Source organism: Lissotriton vulgaris, chromosome 3_1, assembly GCF_964263255.1.
Source record: "Lissotriton vulgaris chromosome 3_1, aLisVul1.2, whole genome shotgun sequence".
Taxonomy (NCBI): domain Eukaryota; kingdom Metazoa; phylum Chordata; class Amphibia; order Caudata; family Salamandridae; genus Lissotriton; species Lissotriton vulgaris.
Genome location: NC_141689.1, coordinates 2,015,782,190 through 2,015,801,862, shown reverse-complemented (window position 1 = coordinate 2,015,801,862; position 19,673 = coordinate 2,015,782,190). Strand labels below are relative to the sequence as shown.

The 19,673-nt window shown below is 43.9% G+C and overlaps 1 protein-coding gene across 8 annotated transcripts in view; it reads left to right on the top strand.

Moving 5' to 3' along the window:
• ACSL1 (acyl-CoA synthetase long chain family member 1) overlaps positions 1–19,673 on the top strand; it is a 408,120-nt gene that overhangs the window by 177,592 nt on the left and 210,855 nt on the right. For all 8 annotated transcript variants that reach the window (XM_086962488.1, XM_086962494.1, XM_086962493.1 and 5 more), the window contains exons 3-4: positions 18,731–18,845; positions 19,023–19,087. In XM_086962488.1, coding sequence (XP_086818614.1) covers positions 18,731–18,845; positions 19,023–19,087 — 180 coding nt within the window. The remainder of the gene's footprint in view (positions 1–18,730; positions 18,846–19,022; positions 19,088–19,673) is intronic.

Genomic DNA, 19,673 nt, shown 5'->3' with positions numbered 1-19,673 from the left:
GACTTGCCGGCCACACAGTTACATTAGTATGTTCTTATGCACCCAACTTTGATCCCCTTTTTTTTTTGGGTCGATCTCTGGGGCAACATCTTGGAAATGGGATCCACGTTCATTATATGGGGTGGAGACTTTAATTTGGCATTGGACCCTAGGATGGATCGATATATATATATATATATATATATATATATATATATATATATGATCTCCCCAGGCGACTAAACCCCTATGGTCGATCATCAAATGTTTGCATGCTGTATGAAGACCCTCCGTGCATCAGAGAGGGCACTTTACTCTCCAGTGTGCATTCTGGCTGCTCTTGTCGGGGTTCAACACATGGCTCAGAGGTGTTGCATCTAGCACGTACCCTCGCTGACCATTCCCCCGGTACTCATGAAACTCTCTCCACCGGGTAATATATCTCCATACTGGTTGTGGAGGCTCCTGCCCATGACTCTGCTGCACACAGCTTTCTGTAAAGAGATACGTCGGGAGATTGAGTTATTTTACACGCAACCTTAAGTGTGGCAACGCTACCATGTGTGTGGGAGAGCTTTAAAGTTATGATGAGGGGACTGCATGGTCAAGAGCAGGGGAATCTTCAAATCTAGAAGTGGCACCCTGCATAAAATGGAGACTGATATAAAGAGGACAGAAGAGTCAATTGCATCCTCTCCTGATCGGCACCTCAAGGTGAGGCTTAAGGAGCTCCTTACAGAGTATACAGCCGAAGCAGAGCGCAAATCTAAATTCAGATCGAAATATTATGTGGCCCGGGCATATGGGGAGGGAGAGCGCCCAGTCGGGGCTCTCTCGGAAGCTACTAGGACCCTAGGTTCGTCAACCAACTACTGTGCGTCACTTTATCGCACTCGGGAATGTGGCATACCAGACATGGCATCCTATTTTGATGGTACAGCGCTGGGTTGGATAAGCGACTCCTGTAGAGAATTTTTACTGCCGAGTTCGAAGAGGACGAGATATGTGTGGCAATAATGAGTCTTTGTTCGGGCAGAGCTTCAGGGCCTGAAGAGCGGCCTGCAGATTTTTACAAATGTTATATTGAGCAGCTGGTCCCCCAAACTCAAGCAAGTTTTTTAAGAAGCTAAAGAGGTGGGTGCCCTCACCCTGTCGATGCGCCAGGCCATGATTTTATCATTACTTAAACCGGGCAAAGAGGCCACCAACTACAATGCATACAGACCGCTGTTGCTGATTAATTGTGACACCAAGATCCTGGCCAAGGTCATTGCTAACAGGTTAGCATTACGAATGGATTGGCTGGTCCTTCCAGATCAGGCTGGTTTTGTGCCAGGTAGGGCCACTTCACACAATTTGAGAACTACCTTTGCGCTTCTACACTATCGACCTGGATGTCTGGGAAGCAGGAATTGTTGTAGACGCTACAAAAGCATTTTATTCCATTGAGTGGGGATACATGTTCGCTATACTGAGCAGGATGGGTCTTCCCAACGAACCGATCACCATTACGAGGGACACGTGTCAGGGATGCCCGCTATCCCCTTTGAATTTTTGCTTTAGCCATCGAACCCTTAGCTGCCAAGATTAGACCACATCATAAGGAATATGCAGTTCAATATCCCTCTAGTCAGATACTGATATCACTGTACGCTGACCATATCACCCTCTAGCTATGCGACCCAGGCACTAGCATCAACACGATTATTCGGGAAATCATACCACTTGATGACATTTCGGGAATAAGACTTAACTGGAATAAATCCCACATATTCCTACTTACTCCCAATACTGCACAATTTACCCCTGATTTCCCATGGAGTTGGGTTGATCAGGAAATAAAATATTTGGGAGTGGTTATCACCAGAAAGAGAGAAACAACCCTCTGAGCTAATTACGGCACAGCGATTGAAACTATCTGGTCCTGGAAAGATAGATGGGTCACCCTGCCACTCTCCCTGGCTGGAAGACTGGCATTGATGAAGATTAACATTTTGGACAAGCTTCTATACCTGCTTGTCAATATTCCCAATAATCCAGGTCAAACCTTCAATACGCTTCGATCCTTGCTTATCAAACTGGCATAGGCCGGAAAGCAGCCTAGGGTGGGATGGAAGGGTCTGACAATGCCATTCTCTAGAGGGGGGGGCGGGTTGAGGCCCTGGACATGGAACTGTATTATCTTAGTGCGCAGGCACATTACGCTACTTAATGGCCCCATTTCTCCTCCCCCCCCCCCCCGTCCTCTGACCCCCATACACACCCACACACAATATACCGCACCTGGCTATTGGACAGGGGTACATGTGACCCGTGCCCCTAAACTCCTTTTTGGAACCACTGTCCCTGGTGAGGGGGTACCTTATCATACGGTTAGCTGCTCCAACCATGCATGGAAGCGACTGTCCAAAATAATTTGCAAACCAGTGGTTTACTTCCCACTGATGCTACTACTGCATCTACCTGTCCCTCCTTTCACTCAGGAGGCCGCATCCCGTGGGTTGACCTAAACCATGAGGGGCAATTTAAAAGCCAGCGGGATTTACTAGTGGGGGTAGGGCTACTCCCTTGCAGGGTTTTCTATATAGAAGACCTAAACATGAGATTTGGGACAATGTCCCGGGATTCTCAATGGAACCTTCCATACTGGAGGTCCTACATACAACCTTAAAATTGGCAGGGCCGGCACACGCGGTATCCCGTATATACTAAGTAGCGCTGACTGAACGGCCGCAGATGACACCTGGGGTTAGAGAGGAAAGGGGTATTGACCTGGGGGAGCCCCTAACAGAAGAACAATGGGTCTACTGCTTGCAAACAGAAGCCATTCTTGCAAGCAGTCGACTGCAGATAATTCATTCTAAATTTTATAATAGAACTTACCATACCCCTGAAAAGCTTCACAAATTTAAACTACAAGACGATCGTTGCCAGCAGTAGTTATTAATCAAGATCTAATCCATGAGGGGAAAAGTTTAATTGTTAGGACTTGTTTTATTTCCTTTTCCCTACATTTTCCAAAGTGAACATGTTTTTCCCTGGTGGCCAGCATAGGTTAATTGTGGGGCATTTGTTTTGTCCATGATGGAATGATGCAATTGATTGCCTTCTGAACCTACTGTAATGTTATAGCCGTGTAAGGAGTGCTACCTGCATACAGCCATTGAAGCAGACTTCTTTGCGCAGATTGTCAATATTCACTTGCACATGATCATCACTGGTTGGCAGTTAGCTGAGGATTCAGTATAAGTGCCTGTGCTAAGTGAATCTGTTTTTATGAACCTAGCCATCAGGCAGTTGGACCCAAATTTGAGGAGTAATTTACAGCTGAAATTAACAATTTCTTCTCAAGTTCTTTGGAAGAGTTTTGAAAACAGTTTTGTTCCTTTTCTATTTTTTTATCCTATTCTAGCTGCAAGGAGTCTTTCGTATAAATGTAGGCTTCATACTTCCAAATTACATCAAACCAATGTCCAACAGTGAATGTAGTAAAGTGGAGGGAACTCCTAGGTCCAGTATCTGAGAGCTCCTTTAATTGAGGAGCAATTTGCTTTACATTCAATATGTGATGCTTACAGTAGATGGAACTTAAATGTTACCTGCTTTATCAAGAAAAGTATCTAGATTATTTATAAAGGGCTTAGATTTTGTTCAATCTTTTTCCTGCATATTGGAGTGTTTCGAACTCTGGTGCACGCAGTGAATTTCCTTTGCCCTTCAACCAAATGAGACCGTGTCCCCTTTGGCTCACTTCCTTTGGTGTTTCACTTGGCACATAATCATACATATCCAAGATGGTAGAGCCATCTACAGGAAAGGATAACTTTGTTAGTTTAATTTGATAAACCCTCCAATATTTAAATAATGAAAGTGTAATCGAACTGTGATTCCTTATTGGGTGGACTTGTATAATTTATGGGTATGTCGGACACACCAATCAAGTATTCGCATCTTTAAAGAATGTAAGATTTTTAGAAAAGAATTACCCACATGGGCCCCTCATTGAGCCATCCTTGGACTCCGGGAGAAGGCCCCAAAGACCCTACATGATCTTCCATTAACTCGGACGTGGTCAGATTGAGTTAGTATCATTGTCATATTGATGCATGGTTTTTGTGAGTGGTTGAAATTTGTTTCCTTTATTGCGAGGCAAGTTTAAGATAAATATTATTGATTACATTTTTGTCATCCCAGAGAGCTTTATCGATCTATCAATAAACTCTGCTTCTACACAGGGAGTGCTGTAGCTCACTGAGGTAACTTTAAACCTGGGCCAAAATGATCCAAATAGGAAATCCTTTGAGTGGTTGAACAGATGTTTAGACCTCACTGTCTGGGTAAAACTCCTGCTAATGGGATCCTTTTTTGAGATGTTGCCTGAATCCTCAATGAGAGCTTTTAACTTGAGTTTCTCTTAATGAATTATTGAAATCTGTCTCTACTGGTGCCCAACGTTTATCAGTAATAACACAAGCCAAAACGTATAAGCTAAAAATAATTCACCTTATTGTGTGCCAGTGTTGTGACTAGCCACCTCCGACCGGCCACTTACAATTTGTTTGGTATTACAACAGAACATTACCTCCTACCCTCTCATTTACGGATATGCTGTCATTTCCATTTTTCTAATTTAACTTGCAGCCCTACTCCCCTTTCTGTCTCCATTGCACGTCAGTAATGATTTTAATACTCTGGCTTTCATGAGTGCTTCTGTCAGCTTGAGTGGGCATAGAAACAACTGGAATTCACTGAGGCTTAATAGTGTCCACTCTAATCTCCACGCAGCAGAACATCATCTTTTAACGTATTCTGGGGTTCTGCGCTTGAGCAAGTAACTACAATTAGTTCCTTCACTGGATTCCCAACAGCGAGGCATACTCCGCTGAAAAAAAATTCTTTAGAGTATAAAAGGGAAAGTTGATGTGACTGCAAAAGCAAGTCTAGTAGCTACTGACATTTAGGGTGTTTTGCTGCCCATGTAAAATGTAATCTGGTGAAAATTCAAGTTTGCCTTCGTTATTACTTCACATCAGAAAGACCTAACCTGGTCCCCTACCCAGTAGGAGCAAATGTTTGGGTTGATATTGATCTTATTACTCGTTCTATCAACTATATTTTAGGAAATAAGTATTACATTGCCTAACAACATATTTTAGCAATTTATTGGGTGTGTCTTGAGTTGAAGCTAACTGGCCTGCCTGGGTTGAATGCAATATAATTAGATGCACAAGAATTTAAAGGTTTGAAGAGTCAGATTGTAAGGTCCTTGGGTACAATCTGTCAAAAGATATTGCACACATTTTGGGCATTCACCTACATTTATTTGGGATGTGATGACTGCACCTGTTTAGCTATGTTCCTTATTGACTGTTGAGCAGTTCACACTTCTTGGGTGAGCATTTGCAGGGCAATTTTCTTTTTCCACATCAACTGAATCTACTAACAGGATTGTGGTGCTACCGGTTGAGGGTGTTTTAGTTTGGTAAAATGACCATTGGGTTTTCAACAAAGGTTGTACTAAACTGATCTTACTTGCCTTGTTTAATTTATTTGGCTTTATCATAGATGGATTTTTTGGTGGTGTTGAGTGGCTGAAGAATAACTGGGGCATCCACTGATCAGCCTCCTCTCTGAGCAGGCTTGCCTCTGAATTTTGTGACTTAATCTGAAAATACGTTAAAATTTACTACCAACCGGGTCACTTACCTCTTTAAAGTTCTAACATATTGTGAGATTTTCCACCTTAGCAATGGGCCTGATGAACAGAACTGTCTGGTTTTCACTTAAGTAACTTGTGAGATTTCAGAAGTAACGTGTATTGTGCCGAACACTCACGTTGTTTACCAATGATTGTACTGTATCTTGTAAAGTGTTAATCTTGTCAAGGATGAAGGAACAGTTGCGTCTTTGTAAAGCCTGTTATAACGGCGCCTCTGAACTGATCATCAGAGAAACTGTGGCCGCCTAATTTTGCATCAGCCACCGCAGCATAAATAGCAGAAGTAAGAAAAAGACAGTCTGTAGTTTTAACTTGGCTGACTGCTCGTTTATGGTCTCCATAGTGGCTGTTAAATGATAATTGTACACAGTGTTATCCTTAAATGACTCTGTGCTAGTACTGGGAGACAAAGATCTTATTGAAACGAGTTTCCCAGTGTGCGTTAATGGATTATGCATTAACACACAAAAGATGATGGGAGGAATGTTTGTAGTTTGACAGTAAGACTGTCCCTTGAAGGTCAAGGTTGATTTGCATGTGGCTTGGTCCAAATTGGCTGGGCGTGATGGTGGGCAGACTAACAATGGGTTGGGATTCTACCCCAAGTGATTGCCTGTGGTTGGACACATTTCAAGCGTTCCTTTACAAACTATGTTCAAATTGATTTGTACTGAGTGCAGAAGGCCAACAGTGGACTACAGATGCCGCAGAACCCCTGATTGTTTCCCAAATTATCTTGCAATATTTATGTTCATATGGTGTGCATACACAGCTCCGGTACCCACCGTTGAGGGGTACAACCCAAAACGGGATAACAAAGTTGCAGAGACGGTGAAGAGGTGCACTACCAGAGTGTCAAAGGATTAATAATGAAGCTCAATCAGTTCCTTCGTAGAGAGAAAAGTCTTTAATCATATAAATCCAAGTGCATAAGTAGAAAACAGCCAACGTGTTTCGTTTTTGATAGAACTTCGTCAGGGCAAAATTTGTATTAGATGATAGTCTCACTATGTAGTTGGATTCAAAAGTTGAGGAAATAAATATTCCTATGTTTGGGATATTGTAACATGGGCCACCATGATAAGGGCCGAAACCAAGGCGTTGGCTGTTTTATACTTATGCACTTGGATTTATAGGATTAAAGACTTTTCTCTCTACGAAGGAATTGATTGAGCTTCATTTCTCTCCCGATGCATTTAAGTGTCCCAATGCTCTGCACAGCCTGTCGTGCCACAAGCCCAGAATTTTTGTTTTGTAATGGTTAGACCTTTCACCAATGGTACCTGTATGTTTAGTTCAACACATTAGACAACGACTTAAGTTTTGTCCAATTTATATAACGAGAGGGCTTGGGGCAAAAATGCAAGCTTCAGACCTCTGTTTAGGCAAACCACGAGTCAGAAAACGCAGAAGGTTTAGGGGAAAGCATTCGTGAGACAAACTAAATCCTCATGGCGTCTGCAATTTTTTTTAGCACCAGCTCTGTAAAATGTTACATTTTGTTTTCTTGACCGTGCAAAAAATTGTTTCCAATTGTTTCAAATATGCAGTCTGCTTTGACGCGACCCAGTAAAGTATTACTCTTGAGCGTGCTGTTACCAGTTTTAATCACGCTCTTATGGAGTGCTTGCATTGCAAAGCATGAGGGAGTCATTTTCACATCAACAGTACTCTGATTCTTCACACATTAAAGTATTTGTCTCCTAGGTAGATTGCATGCAAAAAATTGTTTTTTGTTTCTGCTGAAATATTTTTTATTTAAGCTTCGTCCATATTCAAAATGCAAACCAGAACCAGTGACTTTTCCAATCATTGCTTGATATCGAAGTTTCTTTCAGCTGTATTATCAAAACTGAGACAAATCCGCAGAATCGTCAAGTTGCTTGAACATTACCTAAATATTATTCTTTTGTTCATAACACAGCCTAGATTAAACTAGCGACTTTGACAATTTGAATACTGGACTGAGTAGGACAAGTGCATCATCAGGTCAAGGACTTCTCAGCCATTTGAGACTCGCGTCTAAAGGACTTATCCTGGGCAATGCTCGAGGCTAAAATTCCTTTTCTTGTAGTTTCGAAGGTAACCGAATTGGCAGTAATAACTGGCTTTTTTGTGACAAACAACTTCTTCATTGATTTATCCCAAATTAGGTAAGTATGGAGATGACTTCATCAGCCTAGGGTGAAGTTAAATCTTCTACTTATCTTGACCATTGATTGAGCAGGCAAGAGGCCGTTCAGAAGTCCTACTGTTGTGTACATTGTAAAGTGCTGGCTTCTTAACAGTCCCTCTTTCATAAGTATTGATATATCCGATTTGTTTTTAAATCTTCCCTTTTTATTTTCAGAATATATATTCTGCTGCTTACTAGCAATGCAAATGAGGGAGTTTGAACTCTGGAATTCAGCTAACCTTCAATCCATCCCTTTTTTATTTCTATATAAACCCAATGCACTTCGCTGCCATGTCAGATTCGTAAAATCAGTTAAATAGTGGTTTGATTAAGATAATTGTCTTGTATAATTATCTGCAAGTGGTTTCTTACCCAGTCATCATGCATTGTAAGGCGCTCCTTATTAAAGCTTACAGGTCAGATGATTGTGTCCAGTGATGTTGGCAACAAAAGGGGCACAGTAAGTAAACCCCACAAGACTAGCTCCCCTATTTGCCTCCTAACCTCCTCCACTGACCGTGCCCAATCCATATTTACACCAACAGAAAAACAAGGAATTTAGCTCCCTTGCCTGTCTCAAAAAGATTCGATTTTCCACAAGTTTAGGAATCCTTAAGTCTCAAAAATGCATCAGTAGTTACATTGCATAAGATATAAAACAGAGTTGTCCTTGATGGGATTCAAACTTGTAATCTGCAGATTACCGTTTTGTTTTAATGGCAACTAATCGGAGGTATCCTCAGTTTAACGCTCAGTAATGTGGTATTGGCAACTTTGGTTTGAGGTATCGTAATAATTTGGTCTCCAACAACTCAATTACAAATCATACAGTTCTGCTGTGACCCCCTCTAAATCTTCATTTGCTACCGTGAAATTCATAAATAAGTAGGATACACTATGCCTCAAATATTTCTTTAATCTCTTGTAATGCGGCTGCTTTAATTTCATTCTTTGTGAGTGGCCTATTCCCTGATTTCACAGAACATGAGATCACCCTAGTTGTGCTTTAGAAGTCAGACCCTCAACAAGAATGCACTTTTCTGGTAAACAGCTTCTACAGAATGTCTAAAACGACAACCATATGTTTCCTTTATCTTTCCTTTACTCCGTATGTTGGCATATTGAAGTGGGCTGACCCATTCACCCAACATGGCCTGTAGTAGACGGAAAGAAATGTGAGTGACACAACAGACTAATTGAAGAGGGCTGGCTGAATGCCCCTATCATGAAGTATACTTTATAACCCAAAATAGTCCAACACCATCAATTTTAATCATCCACAACAACATAATCCAAAAGGTTTTATGTAAAGTGCTCCACTTACTCATGTGGTGAGGTCCACACTACATAACTGCCACAATTATACACCGCTCTTGATATTAGTAACAATATTGCTAATATCTTTCTCAAGCTCAAATTCCAAAATATATTTCTACTGATCCACAAAAGCAGAGACCTATTGGCCTTGCCAGTACTTGATGCTCGACCATATAAATAGCAGCCAGTTTGGTTGGACCTAGGCCTCCATGGTACTGTTAATCAGTTTTTCCGTGGTTATGGCTAATGTTTTTTTTTTTTTTAAACATCCAAAATCCAGCTCATCCTATCCTCTGCTAATGATGGAATCTCTTGACAATGCGTTCTAGAGCATTCGGTCTGAAACCCATTTATCCATGTTGAAGCCAAATTATGCCAGAAAACTCATGAAGTGTCTAAAATCTGCTACTTTCTGATATCCGGAATCTCATCATCGGCGACATGTACTTGTCAGTAACTCCCTTGTTTAAGATGAGACTTTGTAATTTTATATACTAATCTATCCTAGAGGTGTTTCTACCCCAACTGTAGGTGCTGCCAAACAAGACTATCTTAATCCTCTCTAATCTACCCAAATCCTCAGGTTTGTCCTGTGCTGCAGTGGCTTCTGGCTTTCAGTCAAGTAGTCTCCGCTTTACAGCTATGGTTCCAGTTCACCGAGCCATTTGTTGAAGACCCCCCCCCCCCCCCCCCCCATCCCCCCTCACCCAGTTTTTCCATTATAACTCCCTCTATTCTCCTGGTACACTTCCAATTCTGATCTCCTCATCGCTTCTGTTTATGGTCCCCGGATCTCGTAATGTCAGTCGAGGACAGACTCCAGGCCTCCTCAGTAGCAGTTGGTACAACTAGCTCCACCTTTGTTCATACCAATATTACTTCTTTTTAGGAAACGTATGAAATACTTTTGAATCAACCATTAGCTATTTTATGAGAGAACTGGGCACTTTTCTCTGGTTCAAAGCCAAAAAACCTCTGGCAAACGTGATTTTAAATAACTCTCCATATACTTTTCAATCTGAAGACAACTAGTTTTGCATCTCTAATATGACTCTGCGGGATTTATTTTTGCTCTTAATGTCCTTCCTAGAAGTAATTCCCTGAAGTAGACAAACTTTTTACTAGCACTGAAGCACCTTTGAGCATTCACAAATGAACATGGCGTCTTCATGTATATTTCTTGGGGTTTGCTGTGCTGCATGTGTTGTGACTGTCTTACTGTATTCCTCGCACCTTGTGTTCTTTTTATAGTTCCTTTTTGTTAGTGCTATGCTGTCAGCGGCCATGCAATCACTCTTGATAATTTCAACATGAAATGAACTGCGGTGTTACTAATTTGAGACTGTCATTGACCTCACTGACAAACACATTACCGCTCTATTTAAGGATCAAACTGTCTAATGTAGTACTTATGAAAGTTTTTTATAGTATGTTACAGGTCTGTAATTGTATTCCTCCCCTTTTTGCGATTTTTAACTGAAATATATAAAGTTGCAAAAAACCATTGCAAGGGTGTTCAGTGCTTTAGATTAAAACTGACTTTTTACCTGTTGAAGTGTGCACTTTCTCTTCGTTTATTGCACGATGAAACTATTTAGTGGTGGAAGCAGAAACTGGTGCTCAGTTAGGACAAAGCAACAAGTAAATCCATGCAGGATGTAAACTTTTTTAGGTCTCGCCTAGGCAGCGCTTGCGCGGCCTCTCTTGAAATGCTCGGTCTACTGTATGGGCTTTCAGCACGCCCATCCATTTTCATACATTCCCTTGTGTGCCATTCGAAATTCCGTTGTTTTCATTGGTGAATAGTTTACATTTGTCCCTACTTCTGCTGTTTCGGTCACGCCCTGAGAACTGACCCGTTACATGGCCGACGTCGCTGTCTGCAGTATGTTAGTTTCGGTGCACTACTTTTTTTTATTGACCTCTGCTTTGATTGGCCTCCTGAACGCGCTCAGCTGAGGTCTGACAATCCTGTCCTCATCTTGTTTTCCACTGTCTCTGGTTTCATGAGCATTTTTTCAGCCGGAGGCTGTTTTTCGTCCTATAAAATTTTTAGTTCCATTAGCTCAAATCTCCAAACCTTAATTAATATATTTACTTAATGAAAGTGTAGTTTGAATAGACTGCTGCAAGAAGTGAGATCAACCTATTTATAGTGCGCTTTTGACAGCGTGATTATTTGGATACGATTAAATAGATAAATCTGCTATGGCTCTGTTTTACGAAAATGGAAGCAGCTTTAAGTTGTGCGCTTTCAACATTTGATGATTTCTTTTAGGTTTCAATCATTGGTGAAATAAAACCAATAGTAAGAGATGCCTCCTCGTGCTCTTCAAATGCAGCATGAATTGTGAGGTTACTTAACAATATATTCTGCAGGTAGACAGTAGACACCTTAGCAGCACCTAAGCACTAGCACAGCACCATCTCAGGACTATCTCGGCACCAGTGTACCACTACAGGGTAGCACTACCTCAGATTCACTCCACAACAGCATCCCTCAGCACCAGCGCAATATCTCAACAGCACCACCTTCGCATCAGCACAGCACTACCTCTGCATCCGTGCACCACCACCAGCGCAGCCCCACCACATCACCTGAGCACCAGCACACCGCCACCTCTGCCTCAGCCAAGCACCACCTTTTCATCAGTGCACCAGCAGCACAGCACCATCTCAACATTGTTACAGCACCTCCGCATCCGTGCACCTCCTCCATCGCAGCCCCACCTCAGCACTGCACCAACTCAGCTTCGCTCAGCACCAACTGAGCACCAGTGCAACACTGCAACAACCCTGCACCATGTCTGCATCGGTGCGCCATCAGCGCAGCCCACCTCTGCGCCAATGCAACACCACAGCAGCATGACGCTGCACCACAGCAACATGCCGCTGCACCACAGCAGCATGACGCGGCCCCACTTTGCAACCTCTGCATCACGCTGCACCACCTGAACAGCATCATGCTGCACCACCACCTCATCCCAGTCACCACTGCATTGAAGCAGCAGCACCACCAGTGCATCACCACCTCCTCACCAGCAGTGCACACCATCACCACCTCCTCACCAGCCGTGCACACCATCACCACCACCACCACCTCCTCACCAGCAGTGCACCATCACCACCTCCTCACCAGCAGTGCAGCACATCCACCACCGCACCACACCTCACCACCAGTGCACCACCACCTCACCACCACCACCGCACCACCACCGCACCACCACCACCACCACCTCTTCACCAGCAGTGCAGCACCACCACCATCACCAACTCTTCACCAGCAGTGCAGCACCACCACCATCACCTCCTCCTCACCAGCAGTGCAGCGCCACCTCCTCCTCACCAGCAGTGCAGCGCCACCTCCTCCTCACCAGCAGTGCAGCGCCGCCTCCTCCTCACCAGCAGTGCAGCGCCGCCTCCTCCTCACCAGCAGTGCAGCGCCGCCTCCTCCTCACCAGCAGTGCAGCGCCACCTCCTCCACCACCACATCACCAGTGCAGCACCACCACCTCCACCACCACATCACCAGTGCAGCACCACTACGTCATTATCACTCTGCACCATCTCTGCCCCAGAACAGCACCACCTGTGTACCAAAGCAGCACCATAACATTAGCATCACTCTGCACCATCTCTGCCCCAGAACAGCACCACCTGTGTACCAAAGCAGCACCATAACATTAGCATCACTGAGCACCACCTCAGCATCACTACACTACCACCTCAGCACCAGCACAGCAATATCTCCGCATCAGAGCAGCAGCACAGCACCAACTCAGCACCACCTGAGCACCCATGCAGCGCCCACCATTTTAGCATGACTTGGCACCACCACAGCAGCACTGTCTCCTCAACAGCACTCACTCTGCATCTGCGCAGCACTCACTCTGCATCTGCGCAGCACTCACTCTGCATCTGCGCAGCACTCACTCTGCATCTGCGCAGCACTCACTCTGCATCTGCGCAGCACTCACTCTGCATCTGCGCAGCACCCACTCTGCATCTGCGCAGCACCCACTCTGCATCTGCGCAGCACCCACTCTGCATCTGCGCAGCACCCACTCTGCATCTGCGCAGCACCCACTCTGCATCTGCGCAGCACCCACTCTGCATCTGCGCAGCACCCACTCTGCATCTGCGCAGCACCCACTCTGCATCTGCGCAGCACCCACTCTGCATCTGCGCAGCATCACCAGAAGAGCACCAACTTACTGCCACTTCAATATGAGCACAGCACTAGCGCAGCCCTACCTCTGCACCACCCGAGCATCACTCACCACCAGCACAGCATCACTAGGCGCCAGCACTGCATCACTCAGCACCAGCACAGCATCACTCACCACCAGTACAGCATCACTAGGCGGCAGCACTGCATCACTCACCACCAGCACAGCATCACTAGGCGCCAGCACTGCATCACTCACCACCAGCACAGCATCACTAGGCGCCAGCACTGCATCACTCACCACCAGCACAGCATCACTAGGCGCCAGCACTGCATCACTCACCACCAGCACAGCATCACTAGGCGCCAGCACTGCATCACTCCGCGCCAGCAGAGCACCACCTCGGCCTCAGCGCACCAGCACCGCCTCGGCCTCAGCGCACCAGCACCACCTCGGCCTCAGCGCACCAGCACCACCTCGGCCTCAGCGCACCAGCACCACCTCGGCCTCAGCGCACCAGCACCACCTCGGCCTCAGCGCACCAGCACCACCTCTGCCTCAGCGCACCAGCAAAGAAATCAACAAGAAATTCATTATTAGTTGGAGTACAATGTTGTTTATTCACACAGTACTCCTCCTATTCGGTACTACATAAGTATGTGAACTATTCGTTACTATATTCTTACATTTTGTGCCCAAAAAAAGGGGAAGAAGGATGGGGAATGGGAGGTGGTACAGTGAAAGGAGTTGGCGTAGGATAAGGAAATTAGTGAAGGTCAAAAATACATTATTCACAAATAAACAATTTTTTGGCTTCTCTGGGAGCCAAAGGTAAATGCCACACTTGGTCACAGAATTTATAAAACCATGCTTCATTGATACATTATGGACATCTTGCTCGGGTAGAAGCTGGTACAGGGGGGTTGCTGTTGTCTACCTTTCGACCCTGGGGGTGTAGTGTGGTTGTCCAAGATACTGTGAAACACAAGGATGAGATCCTGAAACAGTTGAATGATGGAGTTGGCTACAAAAAGTTATCCGGAGACCCCTCTAAGGACCTGGCTGCCGAGATACGAGTGACCAAGGAAGGCCTTGAACAAGGTTTCCTATCTGAACAAGAATACCAATATCTCAACCAGCAGAATCCCTGCCTACCAACCATCTATACCCTACCTAAAATTAATGATTTCTTTGAACCTCTCCTCTATCTACTCTCCCGTTCTGGGACCTCTTCTAATATAAACACTGCATTAGCACAGCACCACCTCAACTTCACTCAGCACCAGGACAGCATCAGCACCAGCCCAGCCCCACCTTGGCATCAGCGCTTCCCCACTTTGACACCAGCGCAGTCCTACCTCTGCAGCAATTCAGCATCAATGCCACACCACTCAACATCAGCGCAGCCCCACCTCAGCACCTTAGCATCACCTCTGCAGCAACATAGCATCACTTAGCGGGTCCTTCTGTTGTCTTCAGATCATAGATTCATCCTTCACTCTATCCCTCTTACTCTCTCCTTGCTCTTCCTCCCTCTACATCCATGGCTTTAGTCTCCACCCCCCTACAAAAAAAGTTCATGCTTATCAACTGCACCAAACCTAACTGAAAATCTGGATCAACAGCTTGGAGCTTGACCTCGATTCTTCTGATTTTGTTTAAAACCCAACTTCAAGACACTGTCCCCTGCAGAGAAGTTTTCCAGGTAATTGTTTGGAGATTCTGCTCCGCCGATGAGGTGTGAAACCTCCCCAGGCTATAGGTGGCCGCTTCAAAAGCTTTGTTTTTGGTGGGGACAGAGGGGGCTGGTATCGGATTGGGTCTTTGGTCAGAGAATTGAAAGGTACCTTGGACTGTTCTCTGCTGTTGTAGTGTTATACTGGGCCCTAAAAGAAACATGACACTTATTTACTTTGTGGGTATTATTCTTCTCTTACCTCTTGCTACCTTACACACTCCGTTGGTCATCCAATGGATCTTGTTCAATGCTGAAAGGGAAGGGACTGTATGTTCGGAGCACGGGCAACTATTCAATGAGTACCATGAATAGAATAATTAACTTCTAATTCCACCCATTATGTAGTATTTCCCATACGAAGCATAGGGATATTAATCCAATGGTTTACCCAGAAGAACGGAGTCGAGATCAGCAAAATGTAGTTTAAATGTTTAGTTATTATTTGTAAGTAAAGAACACTGTATTAAAATGATAAAATACAGCCCTATTATTCAATTGGAGCAAGATTTAATTAAGTTGCAACTAAACCTCACAGAATCCGAAATAATGGAGAAGATCTTCCTCTGGCAAGACAGATTGGACTCCTACAGCGTATGTTTTAAGAAAGTTAGTTGGGCCTCATGCAAACCCTCAGCAAAGTTCAATGAGGTCCAAGTGACCAGTACCAGTTTGTTTAAGACTGCAACCTGTCTCAGTATGTTGCACCAGAACACCAGTCGATAGCAGCATCCTGTCCTAAGTAGCCAAAACACTTTGGATGTCCAAATGTATCCGTCTCCAATTCAAGACTGTGTACCGCTGCCAAAACCTCCGTTCCCAAAGTTGAATATACTCCAAATGTGTCCGGGGTCACACTCCCTGCCATCAGCAGAAATGTCAGACCACTTTAGTCCCATTGATCAGTTTGTGTGGAATGAGAATCATGCAGCAAGGAAAAGGAATCAGTCCGTTTCCTTAAATCGTGTAAATTTAGTCGTATGAACAATGATATTTCAGAGAGAAAGAGGAAAAAACGGATTTGTCGATTCTCTTCAACCAAGCATCAGTTCTAATCTTTAACTGAAAGTGTTGCAATTGTATTTAAGCTGTACTGTGGATGTCAAAAGAAACGTCCTTGAGTTGAAACATAAATGGTAACATTGCTGAATATTCCCACAAGTTTTCAAACTGTTCACTTCAGAAGTTCACGTTCGAAATGAAGAAATTAACAAATATGAGGCTTAGGTGAAAGACAACTAATGCACGATGAATTATAATGACTTTCTAAATCTTGCAACAATAACTGACATTAATTTCATGAATGTATTCATAAACACTCCAATCAAATCATGATGAATTTGTCTAAGTGTAAGGTACTCGTAAACGTTTGAAAGTGTTGGTTACTCGCATAAACCTCTTTACGTCTGTGCTATTCAAGCACACATGTGAAATGCACGTAGGAGGAAAGTTGTGCGAAAACAACTTTAACTAATCTTATGCAACGCCTACTTTACTTTGTGCCTTTTCGGGGCACACGTTACAACACGATTTTCTTTCTTTTCACATGGCATTTTTATAATCCGCATCTCAGTCATTGAAATTGATTTATATAGTGCATGGCTTCCCAGAGGCTTCCCCGCGCTGACGATAAGAGCTGTAGTGAGACAAAGGCCCCTTAATGGCTAGATGGAAATAACCATGTCTTCAGCTTTTTCCTGAGTATTAGTTCATTTTGCTGCCCTCTAAGGTCCAATGAAAGGGCATTCCACAGTTTTGGAACCAAGTGGGAAAAAAGATTGGGAGACTATCAGACTGCATGACATTTTTCCTAAATTGCTCCGATATAAGTTCTAATATCTTTGAGCATCCTCAGGAGTCCAAAGCAGATGCCTGACAGTTTGTTTGCCTGCTCACTCATTGAGTGCTCTATCAAGCCACAGACCTACATTTTTTTACCACCAGTTAAGGAACTAGAGGCTCACCCATGCAAGGAAGCCATGAATTTAGGGGTCTCTGGATGGCCCTGTTACCCAAGATCATGAATTCGGTCTTTTTACCTTTTTTTTAGAAAGCTATTTGACATCCAATTGGCCAGTTTGTTCAGGCAGGGGCCCAATAAAGCGTCTCCCTGATGGTGGTCCTGGGGCAGGGCGACTATCAGCTGGGTGTCGTCCGCCTACGAAATGCCTAGGATGTCAAATTCCTGTATAATGTTGGCAAGCTGCCTTACATATATAATAAATAAGGTCCGGCTTGGGGAGGAGCCCTGTGGCACTCCAGACTTTAAGGGCAGACTGTCAGAGGCAGTCCTGATCCATAACTTGGAGCGACCGAACCTCTCGAAAGGAGCATAGCCACTCCCAGGTTTTGTCCTGGATGCCTATTTCCTTCAATCTGTTTTTTAGCAAGGCACGGTTGACGGTGTTGAACTAAGGTCAAGTAGAATAATCGCGGCCGACCCTCCGCCGTCACGTAAGATTTTAAGTTCCTCTGTAATAGCCAGGAGTGCTGCTTCTGTACTATGAAAGGCATGGAAGCCCATCTGCGTGGGGTGGAGAAGTGTGTTCTCTTCCAGGAATTTGACTAAAGTTTGGTTAACATGCTTTTCCAGGAGTTTACCCAGGAGAGGAAGAAGGGAGATGGGTCAAAGGTTGCTCTGAATGTCCAGGTCCCAATGGTTTTTTAAAAAATTGTTTTATGGCGTGTTTCCAGGCCTGGGGGATCGACCCTGATTCAAGTGATTAATTAAGGATTTTAACTAGAGGGGGAGGACACCCTCCGTCACCTTGAGGATAGCATTTTTGGGGTGCAGAGTCCAGAGGAGAGCCTGATTTGATAGACTTGAACAACTTGAGAGTAGCTTCCTCATCAAGGCGGGGGAAATGTGTAAGACTGGAGGAAGAAGCTGGGACACTGACCGTATGGGACTCGGCTGGAACCGGCTGAGGAGTGTTTTGAAAGATTAATATCTGGTAATTACTTCTATAGAAATTTTGAAGATAAAATGTAACAACTATTCTACTATTTGCATGCTTTTACGATGCAGTATCTGAATTCGATTTGTAGGTCTTTTCCAAAAAACGTAAAATTTAACACCAGTTTGTCATCCGTTATGTAAAGTGTTACAAAAGTTGTTTTTGTCATACATTTCTTAGATAACATTTCTGCTTTCACTGCATTAAGCCCCTCAATCCTCCTCAGTGTGAAAAACTTCAAAAGTTGTCAGGTCCGAGTTTATGCTTAACTGTTTGAGTGTTTGAAGTTTTTCTATAATGAAAGATTAGCAAATGGTACTTTTAGTGTGACTCCGATCCCCTGGCCTGAGTCCAACTACTGGCACCTGGATTGAAAAGTGATGACGACAAAGCCAGGACTGGCTGAACATCTCATACTGTACACTAACTGTGATAATATTAGTGACAAAGTCGGACCCTTGGATCTAGATGAAACATTTCAAAACTTTGCTCATCCTGATAACAGTGTAGCAAGATAAGCAGAGCAATTGATCATAGCTGGTCACGGAAGAGCCATTGGTGTCAGTGATGAATGCATTTAGCTTGGCAAAGCTATGGTAATCCGTTTTTAAACACTTTATTTACTCTTGTAGGTATTTGGCCTTTGTGTGTACCAATATTTTTTTTTTCTTTTTCCAGGGTGGAGAACTTGCACGAAGATGTACACTTATGGATACTGATGAACCATTGACGTACTATTACGATGATGTAAGAACTTTATATGAAGTTTTCCAAAGAGGATTACAGGTATCTCGTAAGTAAAAATGTATGCTTTTTATTTTTTAAGAAGTCTTCTGACACTCCTAGGGTTTACAATTCGGTTTCAGTAGTTAAAGCGATGTGGTGTTTTTAGCATAGTGTAAAATGACTCGCAGCAAGATTTTTAGTGTTGCTTTCCCTTTCTTAAATAGGTTTTATTTTTTAATTTCAGATAACGGCCCCTGTCTAGGTAGTAGAAAACCAAACCAGCCTTATGAATGGATCTGCTACCAAGAGGTAAATGCAGTTTGATTTTAAAAATAGTCGTTCAAGCAATTTGTTTTGATTTCGGTTAAAGTTTCAAACACAAATGTCTGAAATGTCACATTTACTGGGAATGCAAATTTAAAAATTAAGTACTGATGAAGTGAAAACCCAAAACCTTTAATTGGAAGTGATTTACCTGCCAGTTTTCTCTATGACTTGGTTGGCACTGCAGCATCATCTGGCTGAAATGTATTTCTATTTTACAGAGGGTGGCTGGAATAGCAATTTGGCTGCCAGACCCGGGACCAGGGTTCAATTCCTGACGCGGCAGGGTCTTGAGCTCAAATATCCATGGACTCGATAATTGTCACTTCGGTGCCAGACCTAATCATGGGTTCACACTCTGCAACTCTGGGCATTAAGCTTGCTTAATCTCCACAACGGCCCCCCCGCGGCGGGATGCCTGGCTTTCACCTTGGGGATGCCCTGTAGGGGCTATCTCACAGGGAAAAGCCAGGACGGGTTCCCAAGGCAAGCGCGGAGATACCCCTTCGGGGGTCGATTCTGGCGCTATATAAGAAACATAATAAGAAACATAAGATACCACCTTCTGCTT